This window comes from Barbus barbus, assembly GCF_936440315.1.
Source record: "Barbus barbus genome assembly, chromosome: 28".
NCBI lineage: Eukaryota > Metazoa > Chordata > Actinopteri > Cypriniformes > Cyprinidae > Barbus > Barbus barbus.
The window spans coordinates 7,532,872-7,549,683 of NC_136756.1; the positions used below are offsets into that span (position 1 = coordinate 7,532,872).

General features: G+C 40.5%; 1 protein-coding gene across 1 annotated transcript; it reads left to right on the top strand.

Moving 5' to 3' along the window:
• Positions 1–3,308: 3,308 nt before the first annotated feature.
• Positions 3,309–14,296, top strand: ido1 (indoleamine 2,3-dioxygenase 1). Its single transcript, XM_079382185.1, has 10 exons — positions 3,309–3,502; positions 4,215–4,310; positions 10,034–10,153; positions 10,250–10,368; positions 11,447–11,461; positions 11,737–11,836; positions 12,197–12,314; positions 12,413–12,464; positions 12,564–12,712; positions 12,829–14,296. Exons 1-10 carry the CDS (start codon positions 3,365–3,367, stop codon positions 13,281–13,283), a joined length of 1,362 nt encoding a protein of 453 aa, XP_079238311.1. The 5' UTR covers positions 3,309–3,364; the 3' UTR covers positions 13,284–14,296.
• Positions 14,297–16,812: the final 2,516 nt, after the last annotated feature.

The following is a 16,812-nucleotide window of genomic DNA, read 5'->3' on the forward strand; positions in this document are numbered from 1 at the left end:
ATGAAACTAAAACCGCCAGTGTTTGACAACATATCATGAGTCAGTCAATAATTCATTCAGTGGTTTTGCTGTGGCTTTATTTGGAACAATTTGCAAAACAGACATATTCTTCAAGTAATTAAATTAATACTATGTCAGAAATTATGTTTAAAAAATACCTTTATACAACAGTATGTCTGGGACTTAAAACTTAATTTAACTTTCAACTTAAAGGGTTAGTTTACCCAAAACTGAAAATTAGCCAATGCTTTACTCACTCTCAATGCATTCTAGGTGTATATGACTTTCTTCTTTCAGACAAATCCAGTCAGACTTATATAAAAAAATTGTCCTTGCTCTTCCAAGTTTTAGAATGGCAGTGGGTGGATGTTTTTTTCAAAAGTCTAAAAGTAGTCAAATAAACTGCATCCATCCATAATAAAATGAGCCTCACACAGCTCCGGGGGGTGAGTAAAGGCCTCCTGTAGTGAATCGATGCGTTTTTGTAAGAAAAATATCCATATTTAAAACATTATAAACACTTTTCTCTCACTTCCACTAACTGTTGTACACAGAAGCCGTTCCGGCGAATGACGTAGGACGTATGCGAAAAGCGGTACAGCTGTATCTGTATTTTATAAATCTGATAAAAGTAATGACTCTTCGAAGATATGAAGCATGCAATGCTACTTAATAGGTACTCAAAATTACATGAGATTGGCAGAAACTGTGTACCTTATGTCCCCTTTAATGATTATGTCATTCAGCCCCCGATATTCAATGCTGGAACACACAGATCCATCCTTCTTTTTCATGAAGAGGAACCCTGCCCAAGCTGGAGACAATGACTGCTGACTGCCAGAGACTAGAGACAAATGCTTCTCCACAGTCATTATTTTGTTTGAGAGCAGACAAGGAATAGAAGTGCCTTTGAGGCTGAGAAGTGCTTGGGAAGAGATCGATGACACAGTCATATGGTCAGTTTTGGAGTTGGAGGTGGCTCAAGATCAACCATAGGTTGTGGTCCACTGCTGGGACTCTGGACAAATCTGCAACCTCCTCCTGTAAAACAGAGACATACTGGAGCGGGAGCAGGACTATGATCCAGGACTATGAAGTCACCATTAATCAGACAGCATGAACACTAGGTCCTCCCTGTGGTTGCCTGATAATGAAATTCCCCGGAGCTGTGATGCAATGATGGTGCATCACAGCTAATAACCATTAAGGGAATGGGTGCTGAGGACTTGAATGGGAACGCCATTCTTGATTGCCCACTTAGCATTGAATTTCCCAATGTTTCTGAGTCAATAAGCACTGAACAGGCATGAAAATATGGGGGATAAGATATGGGGACATGGGTGTTCCACTCACCAGGACTCCCCTGGTTACTGATGAGAGAGGGCTTTACTGAACAAGAAGAAGCAGTATGATGTTGACCACTGCAGTACAGACACTGACCCTTTTAACACTTTTCCAATGGGGCTGGTGCTGGAGGTGGGGCCAGTGCTCGGCCAAGGGTGGCACTCGTTCAGAGCTGGCTCGCATTTCCAATGGCAGGGAGCAGAGCCCTCTATGTCACCTACAAGTGACTAGAGTTGCTTTTTATCTCTTGCGAAAGGAGCGGGTTGATCTCTACTGCCAACCACTGCTGAACTGACATATTTAATTGCTTTCAATGTTGAAAATTTACTTAAACTCCAACAGTTTTTAAAAATTGCACCTTTCAAATTGCAAGGTTTCGGGGCCGGTTCAGAAACAGGATCCCAGGAATTTTTTGAGTGTAAAAGAACAGCCCGGTTCCCAATTGGACTCCGGCTCCGGTACCATCCCCTAGTGCAGGAGCCGAAGCCCAATTGGGAACCAGGCGCAGTCAGGTGCAACTTGCCCACCTGTATGAGGTTGAGCTCAAAAATCAAGAGGGGGCTTCAAGGAATCAGCCCACAACCTAAAAGAAGGCTTCTGGACTCTATGCCGCAAACCATGCAATGGTCCACTTGTATGGCAAGGTAGACCAGAACCATCTTTTAAAGACCTTGATCATCTAGATCTTGAAAACCTGGAAATCAATACAAGGCTTCTGACCACACACAGTAGCACCCCAGACACAATCTGTCACCAGTTGGCACCTTGAAGCTCAACCTCCAAAACAAATGGGGGATCCCTCTGCTGAGTCCATACTGGCCAGAATGTGATGTCAAGATTTGTTTGGGAGAGGACCCAAAAGCAGAGAATTTCTTTACAAAAACTTTATTAACAGTCAGTAAACACAAACAAACAGTCGCAGTCCTGATTCCAGATTCCAACCGACTGGAAGAGGAATGAAAAAGAGTCAGGATCAGGTGAGGGTCAAAGCCAGAGTAACAATCTAATTAAATCCAAAGGTGACTCATTTTCAAGATCAGTGGCAGGCAGAGGTCAAAACCAGGAAATAGTCAATCGACTAGATCAGAGATCTGAGCCAGAATTAGTACAAGGACATGATCAAACTAGGAGGAGAAGTCAGATAACCAGGATTCCTCTGGCAAAACTAGGCAGATACACAGCATGAAAATGGACAAGACAAGATAAACTATACCAATAGGACAGTAAGCATGAAGGTTAAGAAAATACAGAGCAGAGAGGAGAGTGTCAGTCCTCTGTCGTGTGTGTCATGTGTTCCTGCCTCTTGTGTCCATATTTGGTTTGTTTCCTGTCCTCGTCCTATGTGATCATTAGTTAATTCAAGTCTAGCCATGTTTGTCTGATTATCCCATGTATATTAGTCCTGTCTGTTCTGTTAGATTTCGTCTGGTCTACTCGTTACTCCCTGGTGTTCCTGTCTGTGTCTGCCTTGCCATGATGTCTTCATTAAAGACATATTATTTGAGTTACATCCTCGTCTCCTTGTTCCTCCCTGCTGTGTGCACCGTGACAGAGAGTTTAAACCACAGTCATATTTGTGGAAATATCAGCATTTCATTATTTTTCTATTGAATTTTTTCTTGATTTTTCATTATTTTTCGATTTGTATTTTCATAACCTTGAGCACAGGGATTTGTAAAGTCAAATTATCTGTATAACTCTCAACGCAATTACCCTTATAATAATAAGTATAAGAATAAGTAATCATATACCATCATATATTAAAATGTCTTTATTTAGCTTGAGATGACACAACGCAATTACAGAATTACCCCTGTATTGCAGGTTATGACAACTGTTGCTGTAGTGCATCTGTGGTTTTTACACATGCATACTCATATGATTTCTGATAGGGGAAGTTTGGGAAGTTTCACTAACGGTAGAACAGAAACACACAAAGAGAGAGAGAGAGAGAGAGAGTTTTGTAGCTTGACAGATAAGGTTCAATTCACTTTTAGCTATAGAGCAGTGACAGTGGCATATGCCCGGTGACAGAGAGTCAGTCACTAGTATTGTACTGAAAATGATGGGCACTAAAGTGAAAAATACAGAGACACCATTGTCTCTGGAACAGTTTCAAATCTCTGAGGATTATGGGTTTATTCTTCCTGAGCCTCTGGTAGGTCATTACATATTCTATATAATATTTTGTTAGCTGCAGCAAATAATTTTTTAAAAATACATTTATTATTATTATTATTATTTTAAACCTTGTTATAAGAATGTATTGGTGTTTTATGCAATGTATAATACTATTATTATAATATAACACATCTAATATTTGTATATAATTAGTTTCATGCAGTGTATAATATAAATTAGCCTCATTCAAATGGTCAGAATAAAAGCAATGTATGACAAAAGAAGCAACTGATTGCTCTTAGGCTACAGTTTGTCATTGCTTGTTATAGATTGGTAACACACTGAGAGTGTCCCAATTACTTTGCTAGTGAGAAGGATTTAACAAACTGTTCATTTGCATTTATATACAGTCAGTATATTTAGATAGAGTAACCCTGATTCTTGTATAAGAAAGAATTAGACTTCGACACTGTTTGCTTTCTAAGTGACCTTTATCTATTTGCTTTAATGGTAAATAGGTCAATACAAAAACTTTGCTCTCCAAAAAGTCTCAGTACTAGATTTTGGCAGATATGTTCTGCCAAGACCAAACACATTAATATTGTAATGCTATTACCAAACTGTCTGAGAGTTGTCATGGCACAAACAATGAATAAAAATTACCACAATAAAAAATGATCAAAATACATATAACATTGCATATTATTGTGTTATGGACACATACTATATACACCTACATTGTGTTTCAGACAGACCTGCCGGTGTACTACAAGCCCTGGATGGACATTGCCAGAAATGTGCCAGAACTCATCTCTTCCCATTCTTTGCGCCTCAGAATTCATGGTGTACGAGCTCTCATAATGAAAGCATTTTACCTACTCAGAGAAAGAGAAATAAGCAGCACATTAACATTTTGCATTTCCATTCAGAATATAACCATTCTTCAATGTTTTGAGCTAAATAGATTGTTATATACTGTATATATATATATATATATATATTATTTATTTATTTCAGTAAACTTTTACTTTCATTTTCCTTTCTGTCTTTCCTTTCTGCCTTTCTTTCCTTTCATTTTCATTAGAGAGACTACAAGGCCTATATGGGGAGTTCATTGTTTAACCCTTTCAGACCCAAATTATTTTCCAGTTACACAAAAATAAGATTTTTTTATGATATCTTTTGTACCTATATATTATTTTTTTAAAAAAAATTAGAATATAATTAATTACAGTTACAATAATTTAACTGCTATCTCTAATGTTATTTCTAATTGTTTCTGAACACTTGCAACATCCACAATCCATTTTTTAAAGAAATGTGATTGATAGAATTATTTATTTTTTATTTAATTGATGGAAGCGGATAACTCAAGTTAAACTATGTAAGACTAATGTGTACTTACTAATGTCACCTTTTAGCTTTATTTTAAAACAAACTATTGTTTAAATAATTTCAATTAATATTTTTTCTGCCTTGTGATACATGCCATTATGCTTAACTCTAAATTATTTATTTATATATATATTTGTTTGTTGGTTTTAAAACAAAAAAAGCTACAGTTTGGTATTTTGCACTCAGACTGACTTCCAATCTAATACATATATTTTATTTTCTTTATTTTTTTTAATTTGAGGTACCACATAGGAAATAAACACCAGAAAATGTCTCAGGTTACATATGTAACCATGGTTCCCTGAGAATAGTGAACGAGACACTGCGTCCTCTAGGAATCGCTATGGGGAACGCTGTCAGTGTGACCCATGTCTGAAGCATACATACAAAAACACCACATGTTGGCCGGCGACAGCCAATGACGTCACTACCGGCGCGACCACAGTATAAAAGGGCGCCGGGAAAATACGTCATTCACTTCTTCGTCTGAAGCTTGCGTCCGAAGCATGGAACCGAACCTAGAGGACGCAGTGTCTCGTTCCCTATTCTCAGGGAACCATGGTTACATATGTAACCTGAGACGTTCCCTTTCGAGGGAACTTCGAACTGCGTCCTCTAAGGGTCGCTATGGGGAACGGAATACCCACGCCACCATGCTGAGGGGCGTGCAAGCCAAGAACAAAAGGCGAGCACTAGGTACCAACTTAACCCGGCTAAGTGAGTTGCCCCTGGGACAGTACGACGGCTGTCAGTGACATTATCTCCTTCGGCCAAAGGCCTGAGCTGCATACCCCAGAATTGTTAGGGGCCGGGCCTCAAAAGCTTGGAATCAGAAGAAGAGATTCCTTTAAGGGGATACGACCAAGCGCCTAGGATAGTAACTAAGTCTTGGCCTGTCACCCAGGGGCTACTGCTTGCTCTGCAAGAGCTCGCTGAAGGAACTGTCTCAACAGATCCTTGGTAGCAACACCCTGTTCAAGTAGCATCACTGGGGATACATAGGTAGAGTTAGTGTTGTTTTTGGCGGCCCGTTTTAATTTTAGTTTTAGTCTAGTCTTTGTGTGAAGCTGTCATTTTAGTTTTTATTAGTTTTAGTCACGTTCATAATCTTTTTAGTCTAGTCTAGTTTTAGTCAACGAAAACTGATGACATTTTAATCTAGTTTTAGTCGACGAAAACTGATGACATTTAGTCTAGTTTTCGTCAATGAAAATTGTATTTTAGTCTCTTTTTAGTAATAAAATTCTATTTAACACAGTCAATATAGTATAAGTACCTAGTAGTATAGACGAAACCAAAATTTTATTTTAGCCAAACCCATTTCTAACAAGGTTATCTTATTATATTATTGTTACCTTATAGACTCAAGAATACATCCATTCTAGACACGGAAGACGCTCTGATTTGAATTTACAACATTTATTTTACCAACCAAACATGTTAGAAGTACACAGACATCTCCCAAAGACGAACCCCGGTTGGCCGGCCATTGGTCCCTTTCTCTGTGTCAGACTTAACTTTGTTGTCGTCTTCTAAATAATGCCGCAAGTGGGGCTTGAGGAAGTGACGTCGCCTGCGTCTGCGCAGTGCGACCTGAAGTGAGACACCGGAAACAGAAATACTGCAAAATAATAATAATAACGCGACTAAACAAGACAAAATAACGTTATAACATTTAGTTTCATCTCGTTTTGGTCAACGAAAATGAAGAGACATTTTAGCATAGTTTTTATTTTGTAAACCACATTTAGTCTCGTTTTTATTCGTCAACAATATTGCATTATACATTTAATTATTGTCATCGTCACATGACCAGCATTTATGTTGAGTCTCGTCTTGTTTTCGTCACGTGATAAAGATTCGTTGACGACGATATTTAGTCATAATTTTCGTTGACGAAAGCAACACTAGATAGATTGGGGCCTGACCGACTCAAAGAATGGGCACGAAGCCACAGCGCGTAACTCATACCATACAGGATTTTAGAAAGACTGCAAAACACTCGGTGCGCGATCTTACCACAACGTGGCTTTCAGAAAGTGCACAGAGACTAGCGTGTGCACTTACCATAACATGGATTTGTAAACACCGTCTTTTCAGATGCTCGGGAGGGAGCAGCATGCTCATACGTGACCCTCTATGCTGAGGGGAGCAAAGGTAGCTCTACCATGGCAGAGCTCTGGAGAGCGGAGAACTTAACTCTCAGCATGAGAGGGAACTCAGACGCCCAGAAGGGAGCGGCATACTCCTAGGTGACCCTCTAAGGTGAGGGGAGCAATTCCAGCTTGACCAGCCAGGAGAGCATAAGGTGTAGGAAGGAAGCAGCATGCTCATAGGTGACCCTCTATAGTGAGGGGAGCAATGCTAGCTCGACCAACAAGGAGAGCACATCAGACGCCCAGAAGGGAGTGTCATACTCATAGGTGATCCTCGAAGGTGAGGGGAGCAATGCTAGCTCTACCATGACAGACTCTGGAGAACGGAGAACTTAACTCTCAGCATGAGAGGGAACTCGGACTCTCAGAAGGGAGCGGCATGCTCAAAGGTGACCCTCTATGGTGAGGGGAGCAAAGCTATCTCAACCACTTGCCTGAAAACTCCAGAGAAGTTGCCACAATATCAGAATCAGAATCAGAATCAGAACAATAGTGTTTACTTACACCCTAGCACAGGGAGATTGCTACTTAAAAACCCCCGGAAGGGGAGCAGTCCCTGAGCTAGCACATAGATATCCTCAGAAAGCCATGCACCTTTCTCAAAAGAGGCATCCCTATTCCAAGAACTGATGTTAAAAGACCCGCAGGTCCAGGCATTGCAGTGCTGGAGACTTGATGACCAAGGAGGCTCCCATAGAAACCTACGACTGGGCCACACGATCCAGGGGTATGAGGCCGGAAACAGGGCTCTCATCCTAGCCTGGATCTAGTATCGACGAGTGAGGTCATCACTGCACTGCGTCGAAGGCAAGAGGTGAAAACACACAAAACAACAGGTCCCATAAACTGCAAAGAATGACTAACAATGCAAAATTTTTTAAATGCAGGTTCCTAGGTTCCCACCTAACCTCGGTCAGGTGGAATTAACGGTGGTTGCAGGGGAATTAGAGAGGGGAAGATGAGGGCTGATGACAGGCCCCCCGAGGGAAGGCAGTAGATGTTCAAGTGTTACTCTGGTCCAGACGAGAGCATTGAGAACGCCTCGTCTGGATCACCCCCCTCAGGTCTTGCCTACCTCTCTTTGACCCACGCCTCCCTCTAGCCCTACCCGCAGGCGGGGGAGGGGCATGAGTCGTAACACTAGCCTTCTGTGCCCATCTCTGATCCCCAGATGGAGATGGGCCAGGACCCCTGCATTTTTCGGTCTTAGACCTGGACCTTCTTGGAATAAAGGTTTTGAAGGCCGCTGAGCACGCCCTCACCTCCCTAAACTTCTCGACCACCTTCTTGATGGAGGTACCGAAAAGCTCAGAAGGCGAGACTGGAGCATCGAGAAGAAAGCCCTCCTCTTTCTTCCCAACCTCTGCCAGATTCATCCACAGATGTCTCTCTGTTACCACCATGGCTGCCATAGACCTGCCCATAGCAGTGGCGGACTGCTTAGTGGCACGGAGAGCCAAATCCGTGGTGCGGCGCAGCTCAGCTACTTCGCCAGGCGACAAGCCCTGACCCTTATCCAGGTCTTTCAGCAGATCAGCCTGGTATGCCTGAAGCACCGCCATCGTGTGCAACGAAGCGACAGCCTGACCTGCTGCTGCGTATGCCCTGCCATTTAAGCGAGATATTTCCTGAAGGGGCCTAGAAGGCAAGGAGGGAGCCTTGAGAGAGGATGTCTCACCATCAGAGAGATAGCTGGCTAGCGTTTCTTCCACAGGGGGGCATCCTCTCATAGCCGTTTTCACGCATCCCCTCAATGTTAGCATAACTGGTATGCTGAAACCTATGAATGCAAGAGGAAAACAGCTTCTTCCATTCCCACTCAACCTCCGCATGGAGATCAGGAAGAAATGGGAGGCTCACTCGAGCTGGGGGGTTATGGCCAGAAAGATAACGCTCATCGAGATGACCCCGCGGTGCCACCATCTTGGTCCGGTCACGTTCCATAACCTCCAACAGTTCATCATACGCAGGGCAGGAGGATTGAGAGGGCTCAGTCTCAACTTCTTCACCCTCAGATATCTCCTGCTCTTCCTGGGCATAACCCAGCAGAGCACTAGCCGCTGGATCAGATGATGTCAGCGAGATCGCGTCATCATCATCCCGCGGCTCGCCCTCGCTCTTGGCCAACGAGCGCAAGAAGGAAAACCCCCTCTCTAACTCATCAGCCAGATCCGTCTGCAAACCTCACAAGTTCACTCTCCTCCATACCTCGGCATCAGTGGATCTTGAACCGCGGGAAGCAGACGGCTGTCCCTCCTTCCTCGAAAAGAGAGACAGACGAGAGCAGAGCTTTCTCATAGAAAAAAGCTCACAGTGCACGCAGATTGCCCCCTCGAGGACATCGCGTGCGTGCTCCTCGCTCAAACAAAAAACAACCCAAAGATTGTGTGTGTCATCAGGTATCAAATAACGAGGACACGGATGCACACATTTCTTAAACGCCTTGATAGTGCTCGCCATAGTAGTAGAAAATAGTTCTTATCAGTGGAATGCACGCTTCAAACAAAACAGTCACTGAAGACTGAAGAGAATGACGTATTTTCCCGGTGCCCCTTTATACTGTGGTTGCGTCCGTAGTGACGTCATAGGCTGTCGCCGGCCAACATGTGGTGTTTTTGTATGTATGCTTCAGACACGGGGAACGCCATCAGCGTGACCCATGTCTGAAGCATACATACAAAAACACCACATGTTGGCCGGCAACCCCTAGAGGACGCAGTTCGACCCCTAGAGGATGCAGTTCGAAGTTCCCTCGAAAGGGAATGGTGATGGTGAGAATGGATGCAGGGTCTGGAAAGGTTAATAATCCAATTATGATTATAGTTTGGTATTTTGCACTCAGACTGACATCCAATCTAATATATATATTTTATTTTATAATTTTTTTTATTTGAGGTACAACGTAGGAAATAAACACCAGAAAATGGTGATGGTGAGAATGGATGCAGGGTCTGAAAAGGTTAATAATCCAATTATGATTATTCTGTGATTGTTTTGTATTTTGTATTCTATCTCAGATGCCTCTGTTGGAGACTCATTTGTTACAGACTCATCGTGAGCTGCGTTTGGCCCATCTGGCTTTGAGCATAATGACTATGGGTTACGTATGGCAGGAGGGAGAGAGAGAAACAGTAAAAGTACAACAATTTTTTTTATATCCATTCCAAACCCCTAACAGGACTGAAGCACAGAACCAAACTGTCTGATTATTTATGTTTGTCATGAACGTCTAGGCGCTTCCACGGAGTCTGTCGGTGCCATTCTGTGAGGTGTCTCAGAGACTGGGTCTGCCCCCGATTCTCACCCACGCTGACTCAGTCCTTGCCAACTGGAAGAAAAGAGATCCAGATGGGTAAACTCACTGATCCATACATTATAGTGTTTTTATATTTAGTAATATTATCCTGCCCTGTTTTTCCTAAGAAATAATTATTTAATTAGGGTCAATACCTGCTATCAGTAGGCATTCCTGCTCATCTCAATGGCAGTTGCTCGGCTGGTGCAGCACCCCCAGAAGCACACAATTTTGAAAATCTCCCATATTTTCCCAAGATTGTTCAAGGGTTTGTTGTCCAAAAGCATAGTTAACCAACTATTGTAGCAAGTTCAGTTGTTACCAATAGAGTTAAACGATTTGGTGTTTTCATTAACAAACAACATTGCAAAATAGGTCAAAATTAGCCAACTAAGATGTAGTATAATCTATATATTTCATTCCACAAATTTCATTCAACTTGTCTTAGCTTCTAAACAGAATTAAAGCACCGTTTTTGAGGAGAACAACAGATAAGCACACAAGTAAGTAAGTTAAGTAGCTAATTACGTAGTTGTTCAGGAAACATTGCTCAGATCTGGATACAATTATTTGGAGTCAATCACTGGAATGATTGAGAATGTAGTTACAATAATACTATTTCTGCAGTCTTTATGCTGTTCACAGTTTGCACTTTATACTGTTTTCAGTATACATGGATGACCTGAATGTCCTGTCAGTCTACTGTACTAGGTGTCAAGGTTTGGTTTGTTAGCATGAATAGTAAGCCCCTGCTGGTACATGTCATAACTACTATATACAACATTAGGACAAAAGGCAGCTTTCTGCATTGGCAAAAATAGCAATTGCAAGCGATTTCATTATATCAGATATTATATGTTTCCCTTTTGCTCCCAGAGGTTTCAAAAAAAAAAAAAAAAAAGAAAAAAAAAAGAAGGTAAATCGTTCACTTTTTTATTCTGAAACAACTTCAAACATAACAAAAATAACTAAATGTTATAAACTAGTTAAATTCTGTCTCTTTTTTGTAAAACATTAGGAAACAGCCTATATATAAACAAATCAGCTATATTTCAGATGTGACGTATTATTAAGCAAACTAACCAGTAATATGATATTTCTTTTTCATGCACAACTGGACATGGACTGTCCCTAGACCCTTTTCCGTGGAGTAAGTATTTTGTTTTATTAATAGAAAGTGTTAAATGTTATTTATTTGTAGAACCAGCAGAGGGAGCCATCTCATTATGTTCAGAAGGCAATAAGTAAATATGTGCTATGGGAATTCAGATCTTCTTTGCAGCAATTATAGATACATTTAGGTCAACAAATAGAAACGACAATGAATGAATGAATGAATAAATAAACCACACGTTGATGTAGTTTGGCTAGTGCTTCTGACGTGTTGACATGTCATTCATGGTGACTGTTTTGGCTTCATGTAAGGAACTTGGAGTTGTTGTTGACATTGCCTGGTGGGGAAAGTGTAAGAGGATTTTTTCTGGTGACACTGCTGGTGGAGTTGGCAGCTGTTCCCAGCCTGAAGGTCTGACACCTTTACAAATCCATAAGAGCAAAGAATTCATCTTGATAAACAATGCTAGTATTTAATTAATTGCTTTGGTGCACCATGGCATGAGAATATGCATTGAAAAAATGTGTTGGAGTTACTTTGAAACAATTTTCACTCTGAAATTGCTAGGGAATTTTACAAATTACAAATAAACAGGAATTAAACCCTTTGATTTAAACATGAAATTTTGAAGTAGAAAGACTAAAATAGCATTGTCTTGTAATCCGATAATCTTTGTTTTATTTGCAACCTCGAAAACCACTTTACAGTGTAGTATTACCATCTGATTACATTACTGTACCGTGGTAATACTAGCTGTTTCTTTTTTCACAGTCTATCCTTGATGTCATCAATGCCGTCCATTATAATGATGTTGCTATGGTCACCAAAGCTCTGGATGTTGTCAGTAAGGCCATAGACAACATGAAACAGGCCCTTAAACTAATGCATGGTAATACTTTCAGGAGAACACATGAAGTTGGGCGTTTTAATACATTAATTCGAGTGGTTTTAATACTGCATGCAAAATATAAATCTTTACTGTTTCAGAATATGTAGATCCCTCCATATTCTATGGCATTATGAGGATCTATCTGTCTGGGTAAGCCATACTTTAGATTTCACTGCTGTTTTTTGGATTTCCTTGAGAGTTATTTTGAATCTATAAAAGCTTAACTCTCCTTCTGCATGTGGGTGTTAGATGGAAAGATAACCCATCAATGCCAGAAGGTCTTGTGTACGAGGGAGTTCAGGAGAAGCCAATGGAGTTTTCAGGAGGCAGTGCCGCTCAGAGTAGCATCTTACACTGCTTTGATGAGCTGCTGGGAGTCCAACATGAAGGCAACAGCGGTAAGAGAACCATCAATAATTGTTCTCATGGTTAGATCATTCCTGGTTGCATGATGCATCAAGACATGTCTTTATATGAAAATTATTGTTTTGCTCTGTCAACACTGTCCAAACAGGGGCCTTCCTGAGAAGAATGAGGGACTACATGCCGCCCTCCCATAAGCAGTTCATTGAAAACATCTCTAGTCGCCCGTCTCTGCGCAGCTTTGTGCTCCAGAAAGCAGATGAGCATCTAACACACACATTTGAGCAGTGTGTTGCTTGCTTGGTGGACTTTCGAAATGACCACATCAACACTGTCACCCGTTACATCACTATCCCGGCCTCACGTGCCAAACAGCTCCGTGCCAACAAGCAGGGTTTGACCGAAGAGCTGGACGTGATCAGAAGAGCACCCACAGCGCTGGAGGAAAGAGGAACTGGAGGTTCAGGGATTATGACCTTTCTGAAGACAGTGCGTGATGAAACCAAAGACACTTCCATCTCACTGTGTACTAATGGAAACCAAGTCTCACCAGACCTATCGATAACAGAAATACAGAAGACTGCATCTGAGCTCACAATAGAATGATAATAGCACCAAAGTATTATCACCAAAGTAAATCATGCACTACGGTAAAAGTGTTTTTATAGGTCATAACATAATTCAGGGTGAGATTACACACACAGACAGCAGTAGTTCCCATTCCCATTCTGACTCCCTCTTCAATTACTTCAGCAAGGGCTTAATTCAAACCCTCCATACCCCATAATGAGGCAATATCTGAGTTTCTGATTAAACAATCCAGATATGAAACACATGGAGAATTTATGCACAAACTATGACACTATATAACAAAATATAACTATGTTGGTTGTTTCATTGCTAAACCCCAACACAAAACCAAAGGCTTCTGAAAACATATTAAAACACAAACTCCTCAGATTAGAGGCTGTCTACTATCTGTGTGCATGTTTATAACGTGACAAACAATCCTGATTTAAAGGGTTATTCAACGTTAAATCTAAATTTCATTCATTTGAAGTCAACATGAATTGTTTGTAACCCATCTTACTTCCAAAATTTGACATGCAGTATTTTCATATAAAACAGGATATTCAATAACACAGTTGAGAATGTGTACAATGTGAATTTTTGAAAGTGTATGTCTAGTAGGCTATGTGCTATAAATAAATAGTTTCACAAACAAAAAATAATAATAATAAACACGTTAGTATTTCTTATTGAAATGGAGTGGAGGCTTGGACAATATTTTAGATAATTGAACTGTTTAATTAAATCAATATCACATTTGACAAAAATTATGTTAAAAATGTGCCTTTAGGTGTGCAACAGCTTGTCACTGGGGCATTACCCTTAAAACTCACCATATATATTTGGACCCTGACACAATTTTTAATTTTGGCTCTGTGTGCCACCAGAATTTAATTAAAATGAATCAATGTGTGAATCAATCAAGATGAAACTGAAGTGCAGACTTTAAGCTTTAATTTGAGGGGTTGAACAAAAATATAGCATAAAATGCTTAGGAGTTACAACCATTTTTGTACACAGTCCCCCCATTTTCAGGGGCTCAAATGTAATTGGACAAATAAATATAATCATAAATAAAATTAATTTTAAATATTTTGTTGGCAATCCTTTGCAGGCAATGACTGCCTTAAGTCTGGAACTCGTGGACATGAGCAGAGACTGGGTTTCCTCCTTTGTGATGCTTTGCCAGGCCTTTACTGCAGCTGACTTCAGTTTTTGTATGTTTTTTGGTCTTTATGCCTTTAGTTTTGTCTTCAGCAAGTGAAATGCATGGTCAGTTGGGTTGAGATCAGGAGATTGACTCAGCCATTGCAGAATTTTTAACTTTTTTACCTTCAAAAACTCCTGGGTTGCTTTTGCTGTATGTTTTAGGTCATCGTCCATTTGTACTATGATGTGCCACCCAAAAAACTTTGCTGTATTTGACTTAATCTGGGCAGAGAGTATATCCCTATGTACTTCAGAATTCATCCGGTTGCTTCTTTCTTCTGTCACATCATCAATAAACACCAGTAACCCAGTGCCACTGGAAGCCATGCATGTCCATGCCATTACACTGCTCCATCATGTTTCACAGATGATGTTTTATGCTTTGGATCATGAGCTATCTGGCTTTTTAGATGTTTTTTTGGCAAAATCTAATCTGGTCTTGTTTGCACCTTGTGGTGAACCCTCTGTATTTGCTCTTGTGAAGCCTTCTCTTGATTGTAGACTTGGCAGTGACATGTCTACCTCCTGGAGAGTGTTCTTCATTTGGGTGGATGTTGTGAAAGGGTTTTTCTTTACCATGGAGAGGATCCTTCGATCATCAACCATTGTTGTCCTCCGTGGATGTCCAGGGGCCTCATGTATAAATATTGCATGACATATTTATGCCAAGTTTGTTACGTGCGTGGAAAACAGCGTACGCACATTTCTATGCCCATTTTGTGCGTACGCCGTTTTCCACGCACGTAACAAACTTGGCATAAATATGTGCGGATGCTCTTGACTGTGCACGCACTCTTTTTCCTGGAGTGAGAAAAGTAATGAAGTAAACAAGGATTTTAAACTCTGTTTTCATTTCGATATACACATTTACATTAAATATTCCCCTCTCATTAATGGAGATAAGCATTGAAATTAGCCTGCATAAAGTCATTACGCAGGAGTTAAAACTAAATTATATGAATTTAGACATATTTGTAGTAGATACGCTTGATCACTTTTCCTGTGGCATGCTATGTTTTAATGACAGCGAGTGCTATAATAATTCATATTTATACTAAACCACAGATCTCATGTTATGAGAATGTTTTAGCAAGAACAATGATCAATGATAAAAATTGCTAAAAGATGTTCAACTTTTCAGAAAAACTGCATACATTTAATTTGATTTAAATTGTTTAAAACAATTGAAATACTATTTGGCCAGTGGAAAAGAATGAGGGCAACTATATTCTAAAATAGGCTATTTATCTGAGAACTAATGTTTATGGATATTTTGAGATATTTATTCTAAAACATACTGAATGATTTTGGCAATAAAAATTAATGTGGCACAAATGGCATTTAGTCCGTATCTCATATTTCCTTATTGTCTTTGACGGTGTTAAACATGGTGTCACATGGATGAGAATATGCATGGAAATGATATGCAGATGAGGTTATGCATAGTAAAACGAGGTGTTGTAAGCTCCATATATGGTGATTTCGGGGAGGAGACGGGGTGGAGATGCATGTACGCACAATCTTCCCCTGACTGGGATTAATAAAGGGATCTTTGCGCAGGTTCTGGCGTATCTAGCATTTGTGCGTACGTACACTTTTAGGATGAAATCTACGGAGAGTTTTGTACATGAGGCCCCAGGCCTTTTTATGTTGCTGAGGTCACCAGTGTGTTCTCTTTTTTTTTCTCAGAATGTATCAAATTGTTGATTTGGCCACTCCTAATTTTCTGCTATCTCTCTGATGGATTTGTTTTGATTTCGAAGCCTTACAATTGTCTGTTTAACTTGCATGGGGAGCTCATTTGACCGCATGATGTGAGTTCACAGCAACAGCTTCCAAATGCAAATGCACACTTAGAATCAACTCCAGACCTTTTTCCTGCTTAACTGATTTAGAAATAACAAAAGAATAGCCCACATCTGTCCATGAAATGGCTTTTGAGTCAACTGTCCAATTACTGATGGTCCCTTGAAAAAGGGGGGAGTTACATATTAAAGAGCTGTAAATTCTCAACCTTTCCTCCAAATGTGATGAGAATAGAACTCAGTGCCCTTGACATTGTACCTTATCTATCACTGAAATGTGCATATTAGTACCTTAGAGTAGTAATATGTACCCTTAAGGTTCTACTATGAACCTTGTAGGGGTAAATAAGACTCAAAGTAAACTGCTTCAGCATACCACCTCACAAACAAATAACAGGCAGCCCAATGGACATTCCTGTTGTGTCTCTACTCCTGTCAGGGTTCTCCTCACATGACACCTTTGAATAACCAACACTCTCTCCACCCTCAATACCACGACTGAGGTGAGACCCTTGAGCAAGGCACTAAACCCCCAACTGCTCCCCACTTCC

Bases quoted from the DNA above. Each gene is read 5' to 3' on its own strand.
- ido1 (XM_079382185.1), top strand. From the start codon at position 3,365: ATGCCCGGTGACAGAGAGTCAGTCACTAGTATTGTACTGAAAATGATG. The intron at 11,837-12,196 runs GTCTGACACCTT...CTTTTTTCACAG, and splicing joins CAGCTGTTCCCAGCCTGAAG to TCTATCCTTGATGTCATCAA. The intron at 12,315-12,412 runs GTAATACTTTCA...TTACTGTTTCAG, and splicing joins GGCCCTTAAACTAATGCATG to AATATGTAGATCCCTCCATA.